This window comes from Cyprinus carpio, chromosome A6 (assembly GCF_018340385.1).
Source record: "Cyprinus carpio isolate SPL01 chromosome A6, ASM1834038v1, whole genome shotgun sequence".
Classification (NCBI taxonomy): Eukaryota; Metazoa; Chordata; class Actinopteri; order Cypriniformes; family Cyprinidae; genus Cyprinus; species Cyprinus carpio.
In genome coordinates, this window is record NC_056577.1 from 30075370 (window position 1) to 30096283 (window position 20914).

A 20914-nucleotide genomic window follows, 5' to 3' on the forward strand; every position below is an offset into this window, starting at 1 on the left:
AAATGAACATTCTTTCATTATTTACACATTGCATTTCAAATGTTTGATTTTTATCTTCAAGATTACAGATAAAAATCTGTTACAGATCTATTTTATTTGCACCTGTTAGACACTGTTAGAATAGATCTACGACCCATTTTTGGTTTGGTAATACCAACGGTTCCTCTTCATTAAGATTTGAGCGGTCTGTTTTTAAATTTTAGCTTCCATGTCTGTTGTGACGTTTTCAACACTTTCAAATTTCAGTGAACCATGGCAAAAATTTTTGGAAAACATTGTGCACTAATAAAAATAAAGGTTTCCTTGAGTTGTTTTTGCAGAAATGCCATAGAAGAACCATTTTTGGTTTCCAAAGAACCTTTCAGTGAACAGTTCTTAAAAGAACCATTTTTCTTTTCTTAGTGTGAAGACCATTTTAATAATCTAAAGAACCTTTTGTGTGATGGAAAGGTTTCATGGATGTTAAAGGTTTTTCAAAGAACCATCTATGCCAGTAAAGAACCTTTATTTATGATAGCGTAAGAACCATTATTTGATTCTCAAAGGATTTTAATAAAACAGTTCTTAAAGAATGTAGTTTTGAAAAATATTTTAAATAATCTGCAGAACCATTTTCCACTATAAAGAAACTTTTGTGCAATGGAAAGTTTCCATGGATGTTAAAAGGTCTTAATGGAACCATCAATGCCATTAAAGAACCTAATGTACTTATTTTCTTGTAGCTTTAGACTGAATAAGTATTGTCATTGCATGTTTTAACATTTTTCCCCCATTTTTTACAGCTGAACCAAAGTGTAAATCTGGCCCAGTCGACCTTGTGTTCATCATTGATGGCTCCCGCAGCGTTCGTCCCCATGAGTTTGAGACAATGCGCAAGTTCATGATAGACATCATCCATGAGCTGGACATTGGCCTGGAAGCTACAAGAGTTGGTGTGGTCCAATACTCCAGTCAAGTGCAGAATGTGTTCTCCCTCAAAGCCTTCAGCAAGACTGCACAGATGGTCAAAGCCATCAACGAGATCATTCCATTGGCACAGGGCACTATGACCGGCCTGGCCATCCGCTATGCTATGAATGTAGCCTTCTCTGCCGAAGAAGGCGCCCGTCCCAACGTTCCCCACGTAGCCGTTATCGTGACAGACGGTCGCCCTCAGGACCGCGTGGCTGAAGTGGCGGCAGCTGCAAGGGAGTCTGGGATTGAGATCTATGCCATTGGTGTCGCCAGGGCTGATATGACCTCTCTGCGAGCTATGGCGTCTCCACCATTTGAGGATCACGTCTTCCTGGTGGAGAGTTTTGACCTCATTCACCAGTTTGGACTTCAGTTTCAAGACAAGCTTTGTGGTAAAGTGTTCCTCCATTTGATATATGCTCCACAATAGTGAAAGGATCTAGACATAAAAGTTTAACTTTTCAACTTTTTTGGACTCTGTTCTAAAAGGTTTTAACCTCAAACCTCAACTCAAAGGTGCAATTTCTTCTTAGAAATAACAGGATGTAAACTACCATTCAAAAAGTTTAGGGTCTGTTAAAGGGGTAGTTCACCCAAAAATAAAATTTTTGTCAGTAATTACTCACCCTCATGCGTGTGCATTCCTCTGCTTACAAACAAGCTGCAGTGCATGCAGGTTCTACGTCAGAACAACGGCTCCTGCATTGTGTGTGTTGTAGAAGTCTCCTATATGCTCACCAAGACTGCATTTATTTATCAGTTTTTTATTGTAATAGCATTTCACAATATTAGTATTCCAGTCTTCAGTGTCACATGATCGTTCAGAAATCATTCTAATGCTGATTTAGTGAATAAAAAATAAAATAAAAAGAATAAAAAGAAACATTTCGGTTTATTATCAGTCATTATTATTATTAACAGTTGTGCTGCTTAATATAATAATTCAATAATCTAGGATGAAAGGAAAGAACACAAAAGAACAGCATTTATTTGAAACAAAAATCTTTTGTGTCTTTATAAAAGTCTTTACCATCACTTTTGATTAATTTAATGATTTAATGCATTCTTGCTAAATAAACGTGTTAAGTTCTTAAAAAGAACTTTTGAATAATCCTGTATACATTTATAATGTAATTAAATATAATAAATAATAATAAAAAACAAAGCATTCCATTCTTTCTAAAATATTTTACAATTATTTAATCTTAAATATAACTAATTAATCAGTATTCATTTTTATTCTTTATTATTTTGTCAAAAATATGCTTTTTTTGTGAGTGTAAAATGGAATAAAAATAAAGATTTTGACTAATTTAAAAGTCATTTTTCAAAACAAAATAAAAACTTTAAACACTGTTTGAGATGCTCTCATTGGTTCACATTGTCTTTTGAGCTTTAAATCAGTCCCACCTTTCTTTTCTTTTTTTCTTTTCTTGCTGAATATCCTGTTTCAACAAGGATTCGAAAGTGGAAAACCTTATGTGCAATACGTACATTTTATGTTGACTGTAAGCACATGAATACGCTTTCTTTTACATCCAGTGGACACTATGATTTAAAATTTCTTGCTTTCTCGATACTCATATATGCGTTGGATTTGCAGGGATGGACTTGTGTCTGGAATCAGATCACGGCTGTGAGCACATCTGTGAGAGCTCGCCTGGCTCCTACCACTGTCTCTGTCTGCCTGGATACACGCTCAACGAGGATGGCAAGACCTGCACACGTGTGTAGCCTTACAAATGACAAAGCATAGAAGTATGACACAATTATCATTCCAGTGGTGCTCAACAGGTGTGTGTTTGCTTTGCAGCCATTGATCTTTGTGCTGAAGGGAAGCATGATTGTGAGCAGATCTGTATCGCTTCACCCGGGTCATTCACATGCGACTGTAACACAGGATACACACTCAACGATGACAAGAGAACCTGCAAAAGTTAGTGACACACAATAGTGATATCTGCATAACAATTCGAGTGAAGTGTAAATTATAAAATTGACATGAACTTATATGTTTCATAGAGTTTTACAGACAAAGGTTATGTTCGGAATACCATACTATTTTAGCAGTATGCATTATATATACTGAACACAGTATGCAAATATTCTGTATGCTTGAAATATCTAAACTGTGTTTTGCCAAAATTACAGTATACAATATATGCAGTATGGAGCAGTGTATACACTAGTGTTCCATTCCAAACATAGCCAAAGGAACATACTGTATACTAAATATACACCTGCCCTGCTATTGTACAGCACAATATATTATGCCTCAGCACATAGTATGCTTACTCGTGTAATGCAAACTTAAAGATCCACTGAAACCACCTGATGAGTGTTTATCTCCCCTAACATGTTTTTCCATAGAAGCCATCTTTATTTTATTCTTATTTAAATACTATTACCGTATTTATTAATATTTAGATTTAGCTATATTTTTGTCTAAACTTTAGTAATTTTAGGTGCTTTTGTCATTTTTATTAGTTTGTTTTAATATTTTTTATTTAGCTTTAATTTACATTTATTTCAGTTTTAGTATTTTAGTGCTACTTCATCTTATTTTAATTAACTTAGCTACCAAACAAGTTAGTTGCATAAATATTTTTTTTACGTCTACGTTTTTCATTTAATATTATATTTTATTTTATTGCTTAATTTCTATTAATAAAAACAAAAAAGCAAACAAACAGTAGTTTTAGTTTTAGATAACTATAAAAAAAAATGTTTGAATATGGAAGTACACTAGCTTATATGTGACCCTGGACCACAAAACCAGTCTTAAGTCGCTGGGGTATATTTGTAGCAATAGCCAAAAAAAAAAACATTGTATGGGTCAAAATTATCATTTTTTCTTTAATGCCAAAAATCATTAGGATATTAAGTAAAGATCATGTTCCATGAAGATATTTTGTAAATTTCATACCGTAAATATATCAAAAATTTATTTTTGATTAATAAGATGCATTGTTAAGAATTCATTTGGACAACTTTAAAGGCAATTTTCTCAGTATTTAGATTTTTTTGCACCCTCAGATTTCAGATATTCAAATAGTGGTATCTTGGCCAAATATTGTCCGATCCTAATAAACCATACATCAATGGAAAGCTTACTTATTCAGCTTTCAGGTGATGTATAAATCTCAATTTCAAATTTACACTTGTGGTCCAGGGTCACATATATGACTTCAAAATAAGTAGACATGGACTAAAATCCAGAAAATCCAGTCCAGATTTCATGGGGTCTTTAACACCTGATTACTCACACAAGAAGCTTCTCTCACCATTCTCTGCCTGTTCCAGTGATCGACTACTGCTCATTTGGGAACGATAGCTGCGAGCACAAGTGTGTGAGTGTGCTCAATGGCTTTAATTGTCACTGTAACGAAGGATACTCACTCAACGATGACCTGAAAACCTGCACAAGTTAGTGAAAGCAATTTCCTGCAATTTCCTGTAGTGCTTTTTAAAAAATAAAAAAGTATATGCTGTGTAGTACTGCAATAGTATTCCATTCAGTTTCTAACATTAATACAGAGGAGGTGATGTAAAACAAGCAGAAAATAATAAACCAACATTTCTTGGATGTTTGCATAGTAGCTGTATGCTAGCATCAACAAATGCATACTAAAATAGGCAGTGATGAATTGTGCTTGTGTTTTACCATCACCAATGTTTGATGCTTCTGTCTGCCTGTTCCAGTGATCGACTACTGTTCATTTGGGAATGATAGCTGTGAGCACGAGTGTGTGAGCGTGCTTCAGAGCTTTTATTGCAGCTGCCGTGAAGGATACACACTCAATGAGGATGAAACAACTTGCACAAGTTAGTGAGAGCCACGGATACACACATAATTCACATATGGAGGACTCATAAATACCCCAAACACTACAAGCTTATAATTAAATGCCAGACACACTCAGACATTCGCCTAACTAACATTTTCAAAAGTAAAGTAAACTTTCTAATACAAATAGAATGTTTGCAATGTCATTACAGCATCCGATTGGCCGCATATGCTGCTATAAAACACAATAGCACTACTTATCTATCCGTTTCCTCCTGTGAGCAGCTGGTTTATCTATCAAGCCACTGTTTTAGTGTTGAGCTTCTAGTTCTGTACAGTTTTTATAGTAAATAGTAAAAGCATAGCCAAATAGTTTTGGTTTATAAGCAGTATAGGGAAGCTACTTTAAAGCTGCAGGCAAAGAGTATCTGTTCAGGCAATTATTAGTAGTTAACTAGCACAAAAAGATTTGTAAGCAATGTAGCATCTTAAAAAAGTGTGATTTAGCATTTTTACCACGCTGTACTGCTATTTGTCAGCACAAGTAACTTTTTACTTATAACTGTAGTTTAGCAAGCTACAATTCAAATGAATAAAAGCACAAGCTATGCTACTGGCAAAAAGTAGCTAGCTCAGTTAATGCTAACAAAAGTAGTTATCTGGTACAAAAACATTTGTAAGTAATACCTTAGAATCTGTGATGCTACAATCTACTTGCAAAAAGTAGCTCAGCTATTAGGAGTTATCTGGCACAAAACAGTGATTTAACATTGTCTTGCTACACTGCTATTTGTTAGCACAACTAGCTTGTTATTGGAAAAATACACTGTTTTAAAGGTAGTTAAGCTACTGTCATGCTGCTGAATGTACGTAGTTAAGTTAGCATTGCTGATTTAAGCTAGTTGCTGCCCAGCACTGCTAGATACATGCATATAGTTTTAGCAGCTTAACTGTTCTGAAACAAGATAAACAGCTTGTATTTTAGTTTGATGTGGTTTTGTTCTTCCTGTTTTGCCAAGCTTTTCTCACTGTTCTTTGCCTGTTTCAGTGATCGACTACTGCTCATTTGGGAATGATAGCTGCGAGCACGAGTGTGTGAGTGTGCTCAATGGCTTTAACTGTCGCTGTAATGATGGCTACTCACTCAACGATGACATGAAGACCTGTACAAGTTAGTGAAGGCCATCGTCAGTTTGTACATTCACAAATTCAAAAGGAATTCCCTTCAAATCAAGTTTACTTATCATTTTTATCAATTGTTTACCATCAGTATTGGGTCCAACCATGCTAAATTGCTAAGATGCTAGTTTGAACATCAGCAGATGTGGATCCCATTGGGTCTAATAATCTTATGTTCTTTCTCAAAGCACTAAAAGCTTTCAGATGTTTGTCCACATTTGGGAATTGGGATTGTGAATTAGGCCACATATAGCATGTTCTAGAAAACCGAATCTTCCTGTTTTTCCCTCCAAAATGGCACATAAATGTCTCAATAAGAGCATGTGATGGCCAAAACAAGCATGGAGAACTATTGGGAAACAATTGTAAAGAAACTTGATTTAAAGTATCTAAATGATTTAGCGCAAAGTTTATATATAAAAATGAATCAAAATGTTTGTCATAATTTGAATTATGATCAATCTTATCCATATTTAGTGATTGATTACTGCTCATTTGGGAACGATAGCTGCGAGCACGAGTGTGTGAGTGTCCTGAAAGGCTTTCACTGCCAGTGTAATGATGGATACACACTCAGCGATGACAAGAAGACCTGCACAAGTTAGTGAAGGCGCTTACTATCAGTTTATACCTTCCTTTTAAATCAGTTTCACTGCAGTTTTCTCAATTGTTTACCATCAATATTTGGGGCATCAACTGCAAAGCAAAATAGCTTTTTCAGACAGATGGAGTGTTTCCAGTTTGAACACTGTGGATTCAAAGCAATTTGGGAAGGCTGTGTTTACAAGATGAACGCAAATGTACATCACCACACAATTGTAATTTCAAGTGGGAAATTTTCTTTAAGCGCCTAGTTTCGCTTTAGTGAGAAAACATATTGGAAGCAATGAATCTAACATCTGTATATACTAATTACTAAGTTGCATGTACAAAATACCACAGTGTTGTACAATTATGGCACAATTTATAATGATTTGGATTCTCAACTCATAAAAATTAACTTCCCAATCTGAATGCACAAACTATTCAAAACAGAGTTGTTCTTTACGTTTTGCTTGGTAGTAAAAAGTTAAATATTTAAACATTCAATTACTTTTTCTGTGTTAATTGAGACCATAATTTCTTGTCGAATGCACTATTTATAGACATGTTTGGGGTTTCTAATAAGATTCCTAAAAAAAACAAAGGCCCCAATGAGAGCATATAATGGTCCACAACAAGCTCTAACTGTAATATTAGTGGTGGATGATTGAGAAAAAATTTGCATGAATTTGGAAGAAGCAAAGAAACTTTTCTTTAAAAAGTAAAAAAAAAAAAGAGTGATTAATTAGGGATTAATTAAATATTTATTCTGTACGGCTTGTTGTGTCCTTGTATTCTAATACATTTAATCCATATTTAGTGATTGATTACTGCTCATTTGGGAATGACAGCTGCGAGCACGAATGTGTGAGTGTCCTGAAAGGCTTTCACTGCCGCTGTAATGATGGATACTCACTCAATGATGACAAGAAGACCTGCACAAGTTAGTGAATGCTCACAATCGATTTATGCTTTCACTTCCATGTCATTTCCATACTTTTTTTTCTCAGTTGTTTAGCATCAATATTTGGGCCATCCATTGCTTAACTTGTAATAATGTTTCTAAATGGTGGAGTGTTTCCAATTTTCAAGGGTTTCTGAATTAAAACTCCAACAGACTTGATCCAAATGGCCCCAATAAGAGATGTGTTATTTGTGATGGCCCAAGAGAAGTTCTCTGCCATATTCATGATAAAGAACTGAGAAAATTACCTGAATTATAACATTAATATAAAAGAGAAATGTTTATCCTGTTTGGTCATGTTCTTTAAATCCATATTTAGTGATCGATTACTGCTCTTTTGGGAACGATAGCTGTGAGCACCAGTGTGTGAGTGTCCTGAAAGGCTTTCACTGCGTTTGTAATGATGGATACTCACTCAATGATGACATGAAGACCTGCACAAGTTAGTGAAAGCACATACATACATATGCTCACAGAGTATCCATACCCTAATTTGAAAACCAAAATATTTAATATCCTTTATGAATCCAGTAAGTCCATGCTTTACTCCAAATCCATGAAACAACCACATCTCAGTAGAAAAATAAATGTAATAGCAATTTTACAAGTTTCCTTTCTATGCTTCTTCCTCTTACAAAACATTTTGCTCTTTGCCAACTACTTTGGCTGCTCATCTTACTCCAGATTTTGAGCTTCTCTGCTTCTTTCTGCCTGTTCCAGTGATTGACTACTGCTCATTTGGGAATGATAGCTGCGAGCACGAGTGTGTGAGTGTGCTCAAAGGCTTTAACTGCCGCTGTAATGAAGGATACTCGCTCAATGATGATCTGAAGACCTGCACAAGTAAGTGAGATTAACTGATCGACACACATAATGTTCCAGATCCATATACACAACACTAATCATAGTGAGGGCGACATATCAAACTCTTCACACACATACTGTTGCGCACACCTTTCTTTTGTTGGCATTTATGGAAGGCCATTTCCATAATGGATAAGGTAAGGTAATACACTACCATTCAAAAGAATAGATTTCTTCTTCTTCTTTCAAAAACCGAAAAAAAAGAAATCTTACCAACTCCAGAGTTTTGAACAGAAGTATAAATTTGAATTAAATAAAATCAAAATTGGAAGACTTAAGTCACAACTGTGAAAAGTAAATTAATATTTTTTATTTTGTGAGGCTGCAACTGGCTTCCACAGGTTCTGATGGTGAACGGGATTTCAGCATCAAACAAGAACTAACAGCATTAATATCACAAGGGCATTAAAAAACACAAAATAAACACGTCTGTTTTATTATGAACTTGGCTCTCTTTGCCTTTTGGACCAGCTGGTTTAACCGTTAACATTCTACTTCCTAAGTGTCCGACGACAGCATACAGAAACTTTGAGATGCAACTTGTGAATTGCTTACACTGTTTTCGGCTTTTCTAAAGTCTGTTTCCTGCTATTCCTTTCCTGTTCCAGTGATTGATTACTGCTCATTTGGGAATGATAGCTGTGAGCACGAGTGTGTGAGTGTCCTGAAAGACTTTTACTGCCGCTGTAAGGATGGATACACCCTCAATGACGACAAGAAGACCTGCACAAGTTAGTGAGAGTAACTGATCGACAAACATACTGTTCCAGAGCCATATACACAATACTAATCATCCATGCTTACTGTGTTTGGCTTGGCAACAGACTCTTTAAATTGTTCAGCTCTCATGATGTTGTTTTTTTATTGTTGTAATTTTCTTAAAATGGACAGTTACCTCATGCTGTTTTATAACCTGCTTTTTATGAGAATCTACATTTTGTTAGTTGATCTTGCATGTGTGTTCGGGTCACAATTAATGTGTCATCTTCGTTCTATAGGATGTTTTGCCCTGTTGGCTTACTAAAACACTTTTGCCTTTGTTTTTTTTTTCTTAGTGATTGATTACTGTTCATTTGGGAATCACAGTTGTGATCATCACTGTGTTAGTGTGCTCAATGGCTTCTACTGTCGCTGCAATGAGGGATACACTCTTCAGGAGGATGGAAAGACCTGCCAGTGTATGTATGAAGTATTAAAGTATTAAAGTGTTTTCTATATTAAAACACTACCTCTTTTCCTAGTTGAAAGTGCAAAGATAACAATTAATAGGTTTTCACAAGCAATTCCAAAAAATAATAGTTTAAAAAGCAGTGGTAGGATTAGTTAAGTGCATATTGATGTCTATATTTTATCGTGTGCTTTTTATGTAACTGCTTTTCAAGAGCAAAACATTTACTTTTCAAATTATCATTCAGATTTTTTGGGCTTTCACAACATTTGTGATAAGATTTATTGACCTTCCAAGTTGATTATCCGATTAATCTACCCCATAAAGATATTCTGCTCTCAAACTGTGCTCGAATTTCTTAACACTGTATGGTTACTTTGGCCTAAACTCTTTAAAACTGTTCAAAATCAGCTGGCTCGGAAGTGAGCGCCCCCTCTTTAAGCCTGATGGCCTTCCCAGACCTTGGCCTTGAACAGCTGGAAAGGCCAAAAATATCAAGTGTGTCATTTATCTTTTGTTAAGTTTACCTAAAGGCTCTGGACATTTGCTTTAAAGAGCCAAGTCATTCCTTCACCAGATTTCCGCTTTCTGCTACCATTGAAATGTATAGCAGAAATTAAGTTTCATTCACATTTATACAGTTTTTCTTGCAAGTATTTACAGCAGATTGGTATCAAGCACATTTCTTGAAATTGTGCATAAATCTGATAAACACTATTGCAGTGTTTGGTAATTTTATTGTTTTGTTTGGTTTGGTTTTTTAGCCTGATCAAAGAAATGCTTGCAAGCAAGGCTGTATTAATTTGATCAAAAATATAGTAAAACTAGTAATATTATTACATTTAATTATTTTTTTTAAATATTATTACAATTTTCTATTTTAATATATTTTAAAATGTAATTTATTCATGTGATCAAAGCTGAATTTTCAGCATCATTACTCCAGTCTTCAGTGTCACATGATCATTCAGAACTCATTCTAATATACCGATTTGTACATTATTATTAAGTCGAACACTGCTTAATATTTTTTTTGTGGAAATATACTTCTTTTCTATCACAGTTGATCAGTTTAATGCATACTTGCTGAAGAAAATAAATCATTTTCAATACTGACCCCAATCGTAAATTATGTTCCTTTTCTGGCTCACCTCATGAATCCATTTAATGTTTATTTTCACTGTGGTTTATGACATGCTCTTTATGTTCATGTCTTCTGCAGCGGATAACTTGTGTAACACAGTGGAACATGGTTGTGAATACCAGTGTGTGAGCACTCCGGGATCTTACCACTGTATATGTCCTGAGGGCCATGTGCTACAGGACGACGGCAAGACCTGCGGAAGTAATGCACGCTTTCATTCTGATTACCCTTGTTTAAAAAGGGAAATTCCTAAAGCTGAATTCCTAAAGCTACAAAGTATAGATTGGCACCTAAAATTATACACCTTTGAAAATACAAAAATTCCCCATCTTCTCTGCTAATGGAAAAAATGTTTTGAAATGTATGTTTGTTCATTTCCTCTCCAAGCCTGTCGATCTTCCAACATCGACCTGGTCCTCCTCATCGACGGTTCCAAGAGTGTGCGGCCGCAGAATTTCGAGCTTGTCAAGCAGTTTGTTAACCAGGTGGTGGATCAGCTGGATGTCTCCCCTAAAGGAACACGTGTGGGTCTCATCCAGTATTCAAGCCGAGTGCGGACAGAGTTTCCGCTCAGCATGTATCAGACAAAAGAAGAGATCAAAAAGGCTGTGATGAATGTGGAGTACATGGAGAAGGGGACCATGACAGGCTTGGCTCTCAAACACATGGTGGAGAACAGCTTCTCCGAGGCTGATGGAGCCCGTCCTGCTGAGAAGAACATCCCACGGGTCGGCCTGGTCTTTACTGATGGACGGTCACAGGATGATATTCAAGAGTGGGCCAAGAAGGCCAAGGAAGCAGGTATTTTTATTTAGGGGCCAAAAATAAAAGTGTTACAGTCACAGACAACATACGCTTGTAGCTTTAGTAATAAATACATAGATTATGGTGTAAGAAAATTGCTTTGTAATAAATATAATAATTTTAGAAATTAATAATATTTTTCTTTAATTTATCAACATTAAAAAAACAAATCTAAATTTAGACTACAGTAGTCAACATTTGAAGTGGATCGAAACCTTTCTTCAAAAAAGTTGTCCTAAAACAAAACAATACCTGTCCTTGTCTTAGGACAAGTTTGATTAACTTTTTTGATCCACTTCAAATGTTGACTACTGTGGTCTAGCTTTTCAGCTTTTAGCTTGATTGTAATTATTATTATTATTATTATTATTATTATTTAATATACTATTATTGCTAGAAAAGTTTGAAAGAAATTAGATAAATAGTTTTCAACGTAATTATATTAATTCATAGTAGATTTTAAATAATAATATCATATTTTAAATGTTTTAATTATATATTTTATAGATCTATTCATTTTATAAGAGGTTTGCAATATTTGGACAATTTGGAGCATATTAGTCTGTAATATATATATATATAAACAAAATTTAAAAAATCTACATTTGACCTCAAACTAGTATAAGATGATAACTGTAATAAAAATAATAGTATTTAAAATAAAATATTTCTAAGATTTAGTTTTTATTTCATGTAAATTTATTTACATTTAAAAAATAAAAAATATTACTAAAAAGATTAAAGAAATTTAGATAAAGTTTTTTTTTTTTTTTCAAATTGCAAACCTCATATATAAAATGAATATAGCTAAGCATCTTCTCACTTAGCTTTTTACTGAAAAAGAAAAATAAATTCTACTCATTTCATGAAAAGTTTTGATGTGTGTCTTGTTCCAGGTATCACCATGTATGCTGTTGGTGTGGGTAAAGCCGTGGAGGATGAGCTGAGAGAGATTGCCTCTGAGCCTGTGGAAAAACACTTCTTCTACACCGCCGACTTCACTGCCATCAGCCAGATCGCTGAGAACCTCAAACTCAATGTCTGTGCAGGTGCGTTTGAAAGACTGAGAACAAGTATAACCATACCTGAATCATCTGTGTTAGAGGGCACACATTTTGTTCAATAGCACCATCTAGAGGCTGAGGTAAACGCACACATGCAAAGTTTACCTAAAGAGGTGCTAATAAGCGTATATATTCCTTTTAAAAATCATTCCCTGCAAATTTGCATTTCTGCCAAGTGCATAAATGCAAATTTAGGGAAACTATTTTTAATGAATATTGGTTATTTCTTTCATCCGCACTCATTAAATGCATAATTTTTCAGCTGAGAGTCAAGGAGAGATTGAGGTTAAGGACCCCTGCGCTTGTGAAAGTCTTGTGGAGTTCCAGCAGGTTACGATGTCCACCCTAGACCAGCTCAACCAGAAACATATCCTTTATATCTTCAGTACAGATCCTTTAAACAATATGCTTACTTTACAGCAAATGCAACTACACCATGCAACATTGCAGTGTAACTCATCCAACTCCAAACTTTCTGCGATATAACCCGAAGATTGACGCATTATTACAACAAGCTAAGGGGTTTAACAGAAGCCCCTCTGTACAGAAAGAGCCCACATTGTGTCCGTTGGTCTGATCTGTTCCAGACTGGCCCCTCTGGTTTGGCTCCTCACATAAACCTCTGTGACCACACGCTTCAATGGCTCTTTGTTTCAGATCTCTCACTCAGCATCATTCATCAAAGCTCAAAAGAGCCCTTGTCCCACGTCTGAGGCCAGAAACAGATGTTTCTGAACTACTAAATGCAGATGCATGTTTCCACTGGATCCATTTAACTAGAATTTGATGAGATTACAAAGGAAGGATGTTGCTTCTTGGCTCTCATCATATATAGATCTTGCTGATAGGAATCATTTACCGTTGGATCTAGTGGTTAGAGTGCATTGCTCAGATACTTTGAGTTCTTTTGCTCAAGCCATGCAATTCACAAGCTAATTCCCACATCATCTTCTCATTGTTTTCTCATCAGAGAGGCCAAAAGGCCACTTTCATATACTTTTTGCATGTAAATATGTAAATCAGTGCTGCAGTGATGATGTATTTTTGTAGGCCAACCTGAAAATTAGCATTACTCTGGTTCCTTCGATAAAAACCCAAAAGGATTTTTCCACTGGCTTTCGGATCATTGCAGAAAGTAAGCTCTGTCACCAACAATATAGTCATGATAGTCTCTACAAATGAATACAACTTTTATGAATTTGTGAGCCTAAAAGTAATTGGCAGAAGTGCAAAACTAAATGTTAGCTATAAACGAACAACTCTTTTAGTCTTAATTCAAAAATTTTCCCTGAAAGTTTGAGTTACAATAGTTTGCAAGAGTGTAATTATATTGTCATATGAGGTAAAAATAAGTAACAATTTCATATATTAACATTTATATCTAGCCCATACAAATATGTATGTTTCTGTGTATGTAATACATTTTTGGACATATATGTCATGCACATGATAAAACCCATCAATACATTTTAATATTATAAATATCAAAGTAAATATAAAAAACAATATATCAGTAAATATCAAAGAGAGAGATGCATTTTAAAAACTGATTGCAAAAACATATAAACACTGATATTTTGTATATGTGTTGTTTTATTGAAGTTCATAAATAAATATATATTGTTGACATACATGTATGGTTGCTACATATAATAACTTAAAAACTCATATATAGATATTGTTAATATACATATACAAATTTTACTTTACTTTTATATATGTTATAAATGTATATCTTTATCTACCCATCAGAGAATGTGTGCCTTATACAGTATGTAACATATTGCCCTATATCAAGAGTGATATTGCCATATATAAAGTGACATGACATACAGTCAAATATGGTCACCCATACTCAGAATTTGTGCTCTGCATTTAACCAATCCAAGTGCACACACACAGCAGTGAACACACACACACCCTGAACACACACCCGGAGCAGTGGGCAGCCGTTTATGCTGCGGCGCCCGGGGAGCAGTTGGGGGTTCGGTGCCTTGCGCAAGGGCACCTCAGTCGTGGTATTGCCGGCCCGAGGCTCGAACCCACAACCTAAGGGTAGGAGTCAAACTGTCTATCCATTAGGCTATGACTTCCCCTCAATATATTACATTTCCGTGTTGGCCTCTTTGACGTGATGTCCCCAAAACCTTCTGTAGTCCCAATTAGCCACCTCTTTAAAGATAAGTAAAAGCTTAAAAATAATAATAAAAAAAAAAAAAAAAATCACAGGGGGGTATTTCTGGTGTATTTTATGTCATAGAATAAAACCCATTCAAAAAACCTACTGACCCCAGGACAATGGAACTGGAAGTGCTAAAATGCAAAATCATTTACCAGTTTTGGCCTACAAAAACATGTCACTGTGAATGATTTGACTTTGATATGTAACTCGTGATCATTTTAAAATCAGTAAACGCATGCATAGAGACTCAATTTGCTGTATTTTGCTGTTTTGACCCGGGATATAAAGGAAAAAGCACCCAGGACAGGCAAACAAGCAACTGAAAACCTGCTTAGAACACACTAGACTTGCAGCAGTGAGTTTTGCATGTCTAGTTTGAATATATATATATATATATATATATATATATATATATATATATATATATATATATATATATATATATATATATATATATATATATATATATATATATAGCAATCTAGTTTGAAATATTTAATGCCTAAAACAGCGGAAAAGTAGTGTGGATGATTGATCATTTTTTATAGTATATTTCCTTAACTGTGTTTCACTGTCAGCTATGACCAAGCGACTGGAGGTTCTGGAGAGCCAGTTGCTCACAAGAAAATGAGAAAGCACTTTGAGGACGGGGCCCGCTGGGTGTGAAGGGTTCCCACAGTCACAAGATCTACAGGTGTAGACGCCTGATGCATGAGGCCCACTATTTCCCGTGCCATTTTTGGACATGGCTGATATTGTTCCCTATTTATACATGATCTGTATTGTATGATTTGTAGAGAGGTATGTATTTATGGCAAATTTGATATTAGCATTTATACACTAAAAAGGGAAATTAGGTGTTTGTTACCACTCTGAAATATTGTCATCTTTATCATGTTTTCAACATTTTTGGCACCAAATTTATGCACAATATGTGAATGTGGTTCTGTAAAACCTTTATTTACAAATATATTACAGAAAAAAACAACAACAAGTAGTTATAGATTGTTCTGTTATACAGTTTTAGAATCATTAGTACTGATTCCAAAAGAGACAAACACATCCACTCTCTTACATTACCAAAGCTGGCGCCTGTTGTGCATGAATATTCAAAATAGTCAGAGAAACATATTTGATAATTGTTAACTGTTAAACTGGACTGCAATGTGGCCTGAATGGTTTGATAAACACTAAAATGCGATTTTAAAAATTATGTTAACAGGGTAATGTGTACAAGTGCCCCTTAAGATTGTAGTTTTTTTTTATTATTATTGTTATTGAATACAGAATCCAGTTATGATACCTCAGTGTACTCTGGCCTCAGGTTTTTATGTTTTCTTGACTTTTGCAAAAAAGGCCCTATTATAAGGCTGTTATATGTGAATTCTTGTACTTTTTGGCTATTTCCTATTAACACTCCTTTTTAAAACGTTCAAAGTGTGTCTGTATTCTTTCACAGTGTGAAATAAAGATGTTTTCAGACTGCTGTCATTCTGAATATGATGCCTCAAGAAATGTTCTACTATAATATAGAATAAATCTATCTGTAGTAATATAATATCTACTATATATATATATATATATATATATATATATATATATATATATATATATATATATATATATATATATATATATGGGAACACTGAAAATCATATACAATGTGTATTATTTTTTGTAAAAAATTTTAAATTTACTTTTCACTCAGAATTTATATACATTTCAGAAATAATTACAAAGAAATGGCAAGTAAAACATTGAGATAAATGTAAAATTTTGAAGGAGAAAGACTGAAATAATATTTTCTTTTAAAACCTACTCCAATAATCTTTGTTTTATTTAAACTTTGAAAAGTCATTTTTACAGTGTACTTAAATATGGCATACATGACAAACTTTTTTCAGACTTAGTGATTGATCAACGTTTACATCAGCCACCATGTAATCCAAACACAACAGACCATTAGTGTTTATATTTCAAAACAAAATCTCTCTTGATGCCAATAGACCTTTAAACAGCTAAAATAATCTGTTTTATTATGTTCCTTGATCTTTTCGGCATCTCTCCACAGACGTGCTAATCACTCCCAGGGATGCAAGCTTCAGAACAACAAGTGTTCCTGGCTGCTTTGCCCTTTTGCCTGCAGATCTCTGGGGCCCGAGATGCTCGAGTCTCTCTTGCAATCACTCTTGCTCAGTCTAGCCTCATTGGAGGTCGTGAAATGTCAGAGATTCCCGCTAGCCTCAGTAAAAGCGTGTTAATTACCACAAACATACTGCAGCTCAGAGTCCAATACTCAGATGTCGAAAGGACAAAGGTCTTGTTATCTCACCAAAGCTCCCTTTTGTGAATTATTGCCTTTTTAGGAACACAAACACATGTTGAGGAAAAGGGCACGATTTCCAGAAAGGCTGGAGTTAATTGTTCATTTGTTTTTTGACAGATGTGTGACATGAAGATGATGTGAAGATGAGGTGATGTAAGTTAACAACCATATTGGGATGTTCACTTTATTTAACTGACCATTTGATGTCTATATGAATTATAATCATAGATTTGGTCAAACCAAAATAAAATACATGTAAAGTCAAAGTAAGGGGGTCAGTGTAATTAACTACGCATAAAACCCATCTTTTTTTTTTACTTAAGTACCAGATATTGGTTTCATGCCATAAAATATTTTTAATACGACTTTGTATGTAACGTGAATTTTAAGTTACTAATTATAACACCTTTTACAGAAAGAGAGCAAAGAACATTTAGCCTACATTATCAAAGAACATTTTCACTGACTTTAGTCTAGCTAGAGTTGAAGCACTCTCAAAAACTCCCATTATAATTACTGAAGCTGTTTACACTGTGAAATGAATATCTTACTTTACATACGCACATCTGCACTTTGTTGTTTATGATGAGAGATTTTGCCAGAGAGCAGAATTCAGTCAAGAATTCGAAGCGCGCACTGAACAAAACACCTGTGTTTCAGCGATGACTCATCTGAACGCCTCTGATTGGCCATTGCATTCAAAAGCTCAGCGGAAGCGTGTGTGTATTTTGGTTATACTGCGCAGCGCTGTTAAAACGTGTCTGGCAAAGCACGGCTGCAGATTTGAATCTAGAATCAAATATAACAAATATTATTTGGCTATGTTTTTGTCTTTTGGAAGCTGCATTCAAAATACACGTTCCCCCTTGCTTTGAATGGGTATGACACCTCTAATTGTAGATATTCCAGGGGTTACAGTGATTTTGCATTTAGTTTTTTTTTTTTTTTTTATCAGTAAAAACTAAAATAAGAAAAAGATTCAAAATTTATGACTCATGGTGGTCTGGATGTTAATATCACAACTTGAATGGTTGTGGATATAGAATGTTTTCTGGTTTTTAGGCCTTTGAAATTCGGATAATGAGAACAATTATTCTCAGTATAAATGAGATGCTATTTTTTTTTTTCTTTTTGCATTTTTATTACTGTCACAGATCTACTACAAAATGTCCCAAGCAAAACATGTCCTTTTAGCAGAATATATGCCCACTTTTGAATGCCTGTCAGTGGAGAGAGCAAATGCAGCATTTTTCAGCACTGGAACATGCTATAAACATATTTTCAGGTCGAAAGGTTGTCCTAGCCAGAGCCTACCCATCGGAAAGTATATTTCTCTAAAGCAGAGATGCCCAAACCAGGGTTGACCCTTGATGACCTTTGATAGGAATAAACATGCCATTGAAGCATGTTTATTCCTATCAAATTCCTATTTGTTAAGTTTGTTTTGTTTGTTTTGCATTAAAATGTAGAGAATATAAGGGAATTTGATTAATTGCTTTTTTTTTTTAATTTTACATTTGATCATAAAGCAGCATTTACTTGCAGCCTACAGCCCTCAAACAAGCTTGACGTTTGGCCCTTCATAGTAAAACATTTGGACAAATACTTGATTTGAATTCTTCTGACATCACATGAGTTTGTCATGCGCAGTTCTTTAGGATTGCAAAGGTGAGACAGACCTCTATTCCAAAGAGGCAAATCACATGGTATAAAATGAAGTTTCTTGTTGGCTTTCTTCACACCAGACTGGAGCAGCTGCAGAGGTATGACTGGAAAGACAACTGAACTTTATGTGACTCACTTTGATGTGAATTTGTTAATGCAGCTGAATTTTACATTGAGAATAAGATTGTGCTATCTTAGTTATCTTGATGCACATTGCTAAACCTCCCATATTCTCTTCTCTTCTCTTTTTTTTTTTTTTGTTAGGAAAGCAGTGCTATCAAAAAATGAACGTTTCACTAGGGAGTAACATCACACAGCCCAAGTATCTGCGGGACAGCTTTAGCTCAGCGGTGACTAAGAATGTGATCGTGGTTGGTTTGTGCATCTCCATCAACTATATCAATGGCACGCTCGTCCACACCTTCATCAAGCATGAGATCTTTAAAGGAAACCCTCGCTACATTCTCTTTATTCACATGGTGTTCAATGACATGATTCAGCTGATGATTGCAGTTGTCCTTCACATTTTAAGCTACACTGTGTTTACTCTCAATGTCTCTTTCTGCTGTGTTTTATTGATGAGTGTTATATTCACAACTCTCAACACACCGCTGAATCTCGCTTCCATGGCTATAGAGCGCTATATAGCCATATGCAACCCTTTACGTCATGCTCAGATCTGTACCATACGTAAAACGTACACCCTTATCGGCCTGATCTGGGTCCTGAGTGCCACTCAGGTTCTACCAGACCTGTTCATCCTGTTGGCTACAAAACCTATAACCTTCTTCTACAGCAACATCCCCTGCATCAGAGATTATGTGTTTGATAACCCATATATAGTAGACAAGAGAAATGTTGTGTACATCATTTACCTGACCTTTGTATGGCTCACTATAGTGTATACTTACTTGAAGATCATGTTTATTGCAAAGGCCACAAACTCAGATGCTCGCAAAGCTCGGAGTACCATCATCCTACACGGGATCCAGCTTCTGATGTGCATGCTAACGTTTGTCGGGCCCTTCCTGGACAGGCTGCTCGCAGAAATGTTTCCACTGTTTATTACAGATATGAGATTCTCAAGCTATTTAGTAATCCAGATAATGCCCAGGTTTATCAGTCCAGTGGTTTACGGCATGAGAGATCAAACGTTTTGCAAATACTTGAAAAGATACTTACTGTGTACAATGTTCAAGATGAGGAGAAAAATACAAACCCTCCAACCAAGTGGAAATTTGGCAAAGGTTTCTAATAAATCCATGTGAATGTTCACTATATTAAAATATTGTGAAGGAAATGTTGACTTTGTAAGCAACATCTGTGGATGAATATGATTTGTTTGAAATATTATTTAATAAATATATACTGCACTACATGCACAATGAGCATAATTAATACATTCAAATGTAATGAATGGGTGACGCTACAGAGGTGGATAGAGACCCTAGCACTGGCCCATAATATTAAACTAAAGGTACCCAGATGTTTAGTTATCATCCAGACTGGGTCTTGTTTGCTCACTTTTTAAAGTGAGAGATTGCATAAGATAATAAGAACTTTTGCAGGAAGTGTTTAGGGTTGCAAACACATTTTTAAAGCATAAACATTAAAAAAACAAATGCCTATTCAGAGTCTATGGCAGCTGTACATGAACTTCACAGACACACCAGCATAAAAAATGTCACACCACTCCTTTATATTGTACAATGAAAGCACACATACATTACTAAATCAGTAGTTTCAGTTGACCTTTTTCTTCTTCTCAGCTTTTACATGGCAAATCTGACTCATTTTCTGTGTAAATAGTATAACTGATAAGCTGTAATTCTCTCATCACATATCAGATCACATACCATAACTGTGTTTTCTCATTAATATGATCTGTAATGTTGGTTACACTAAGAGAGATGCATGATGTGCCAGATCACAACAGAAACATTCAATAAATTGATATTATGTCCATTTAAGGAAATATCATTAGTTATGTCACGGGGGCAAATAAAAAAACAAAAGCTTAGTGAAATGTATATTGGAAAAATAAGAATTCATACATATATGATGTCCTTAGAAAAATGCCCCCTAAAATTAGGCCTTTTCTGATATATCCTATTTCAAATTCTTATTTTTCCCATATATATTTTACTAAGCATGTGTATGTGTCTGTTATATATATATATATATATATATATATATATATATATGGGTATATATATATATATATATATATA

The 20914-nt window shown here is 34.9% G+C and overlaps 2 protein-coding genes across 14 annotated transcripts in view; both read left to right on the forward strand.

Annotated features, from left to right (window-relative positions):
- The window catches only part of LOC109052628 (matrilin-4-like), a 21195-nt gene extending 5030 nt beyond the window's left edge, over positions 1 to 16165 (forward strand). The window contains exons 3-19 of one of the 13 annotated variants that reach the window (XM_042758941.1): positions 783 to 1346; positions 2558 to 2680; positions 2768 to 2890; positions 4258 to 4380; positions 4657 to 4779; positions 5790 to 5912; positions 6398 to 6520; positions 7323 to 7445; positions 7786 to 7908; positions 8187 to 8309; positions 8939 to 9061; positions 9386 to 9508; positions 10721 to 10843; positions 11030 to 11443; positions 12343 to 12495; positions 12773 to 12877; positions 15265 to 16161. In XM_042758941.1, the coding sequence (XP_042614875.1) occupies positions 783 to 1346; positions 2558 to 2680; positions 2768 to 2890; positions 4258 to 4380; positions 4657 to 4779; positions 5790 to 5912; positions 6398 to 6520; positions 7323 to 7445; positions 7786 to 7908; positions 8187 to 8309; positions 8939 to 9061; positions 9386 to 9508; positions 10721 to 10843; positions 11030 to 11443; positions 12343 to 12495; positions 12773 to 12877; positions 15265 to 15323 (2771 nt within the window). In that variant the 3' untranslated portion in view covers positions 15324 to 16161. Of the gene's footprint in view, positions 1 to 782; positions 1347 to 2557; positions 2681 to 2767; positions 2891 to 4257; positions 4381 to 4656; positions 4780 to 5789; positions 5913 to 6397; positions 6521 to 7322; positions 7446 to 7785; positions 7909 to 8186; positions 8310 to 8938; positions 9062 to 9385; positions 9509 to 10720; positions 10844 to 11029; positions 11444 to 12342; positions 12496 to 12772; positions 12878 to 15264 lie in introns of all 13 variants that reach the window. The other 12 variants (XM_042758943.1, XM_042758945.1, XM_042758944.1 and 9 more) reach the window with 12 other exon arrangements.
- A 2696-nt stretch (positions 16166 to 18861) lies between these two features.
- LOC109091205 (odorant receptor 131-2-like) lies at positions 18862 to 19951 on the forward strand. The gene has a single exon (XM_019104978.2). It carries the CDS (start codon positions 18890 to 18892, stop codon positions 19949 to 19951), a length of 1062 nt encoding a protein of 353 aa, XP_018960523.2. The 5' UTR covers positions 18862 to 18889.
- Positions 19952 to 20914: the final 963 nt, after the last annotated feature.

Excerpts from the sequence above, each read along its gene's own strand:
- LOC109091205 (XM_019104978.2), top strand. The coding sequence starts at position 18,890 with ATGCACATTGCTAAACCTCCCATATTCTCTTCTCTTCTCTTTTTTTTT.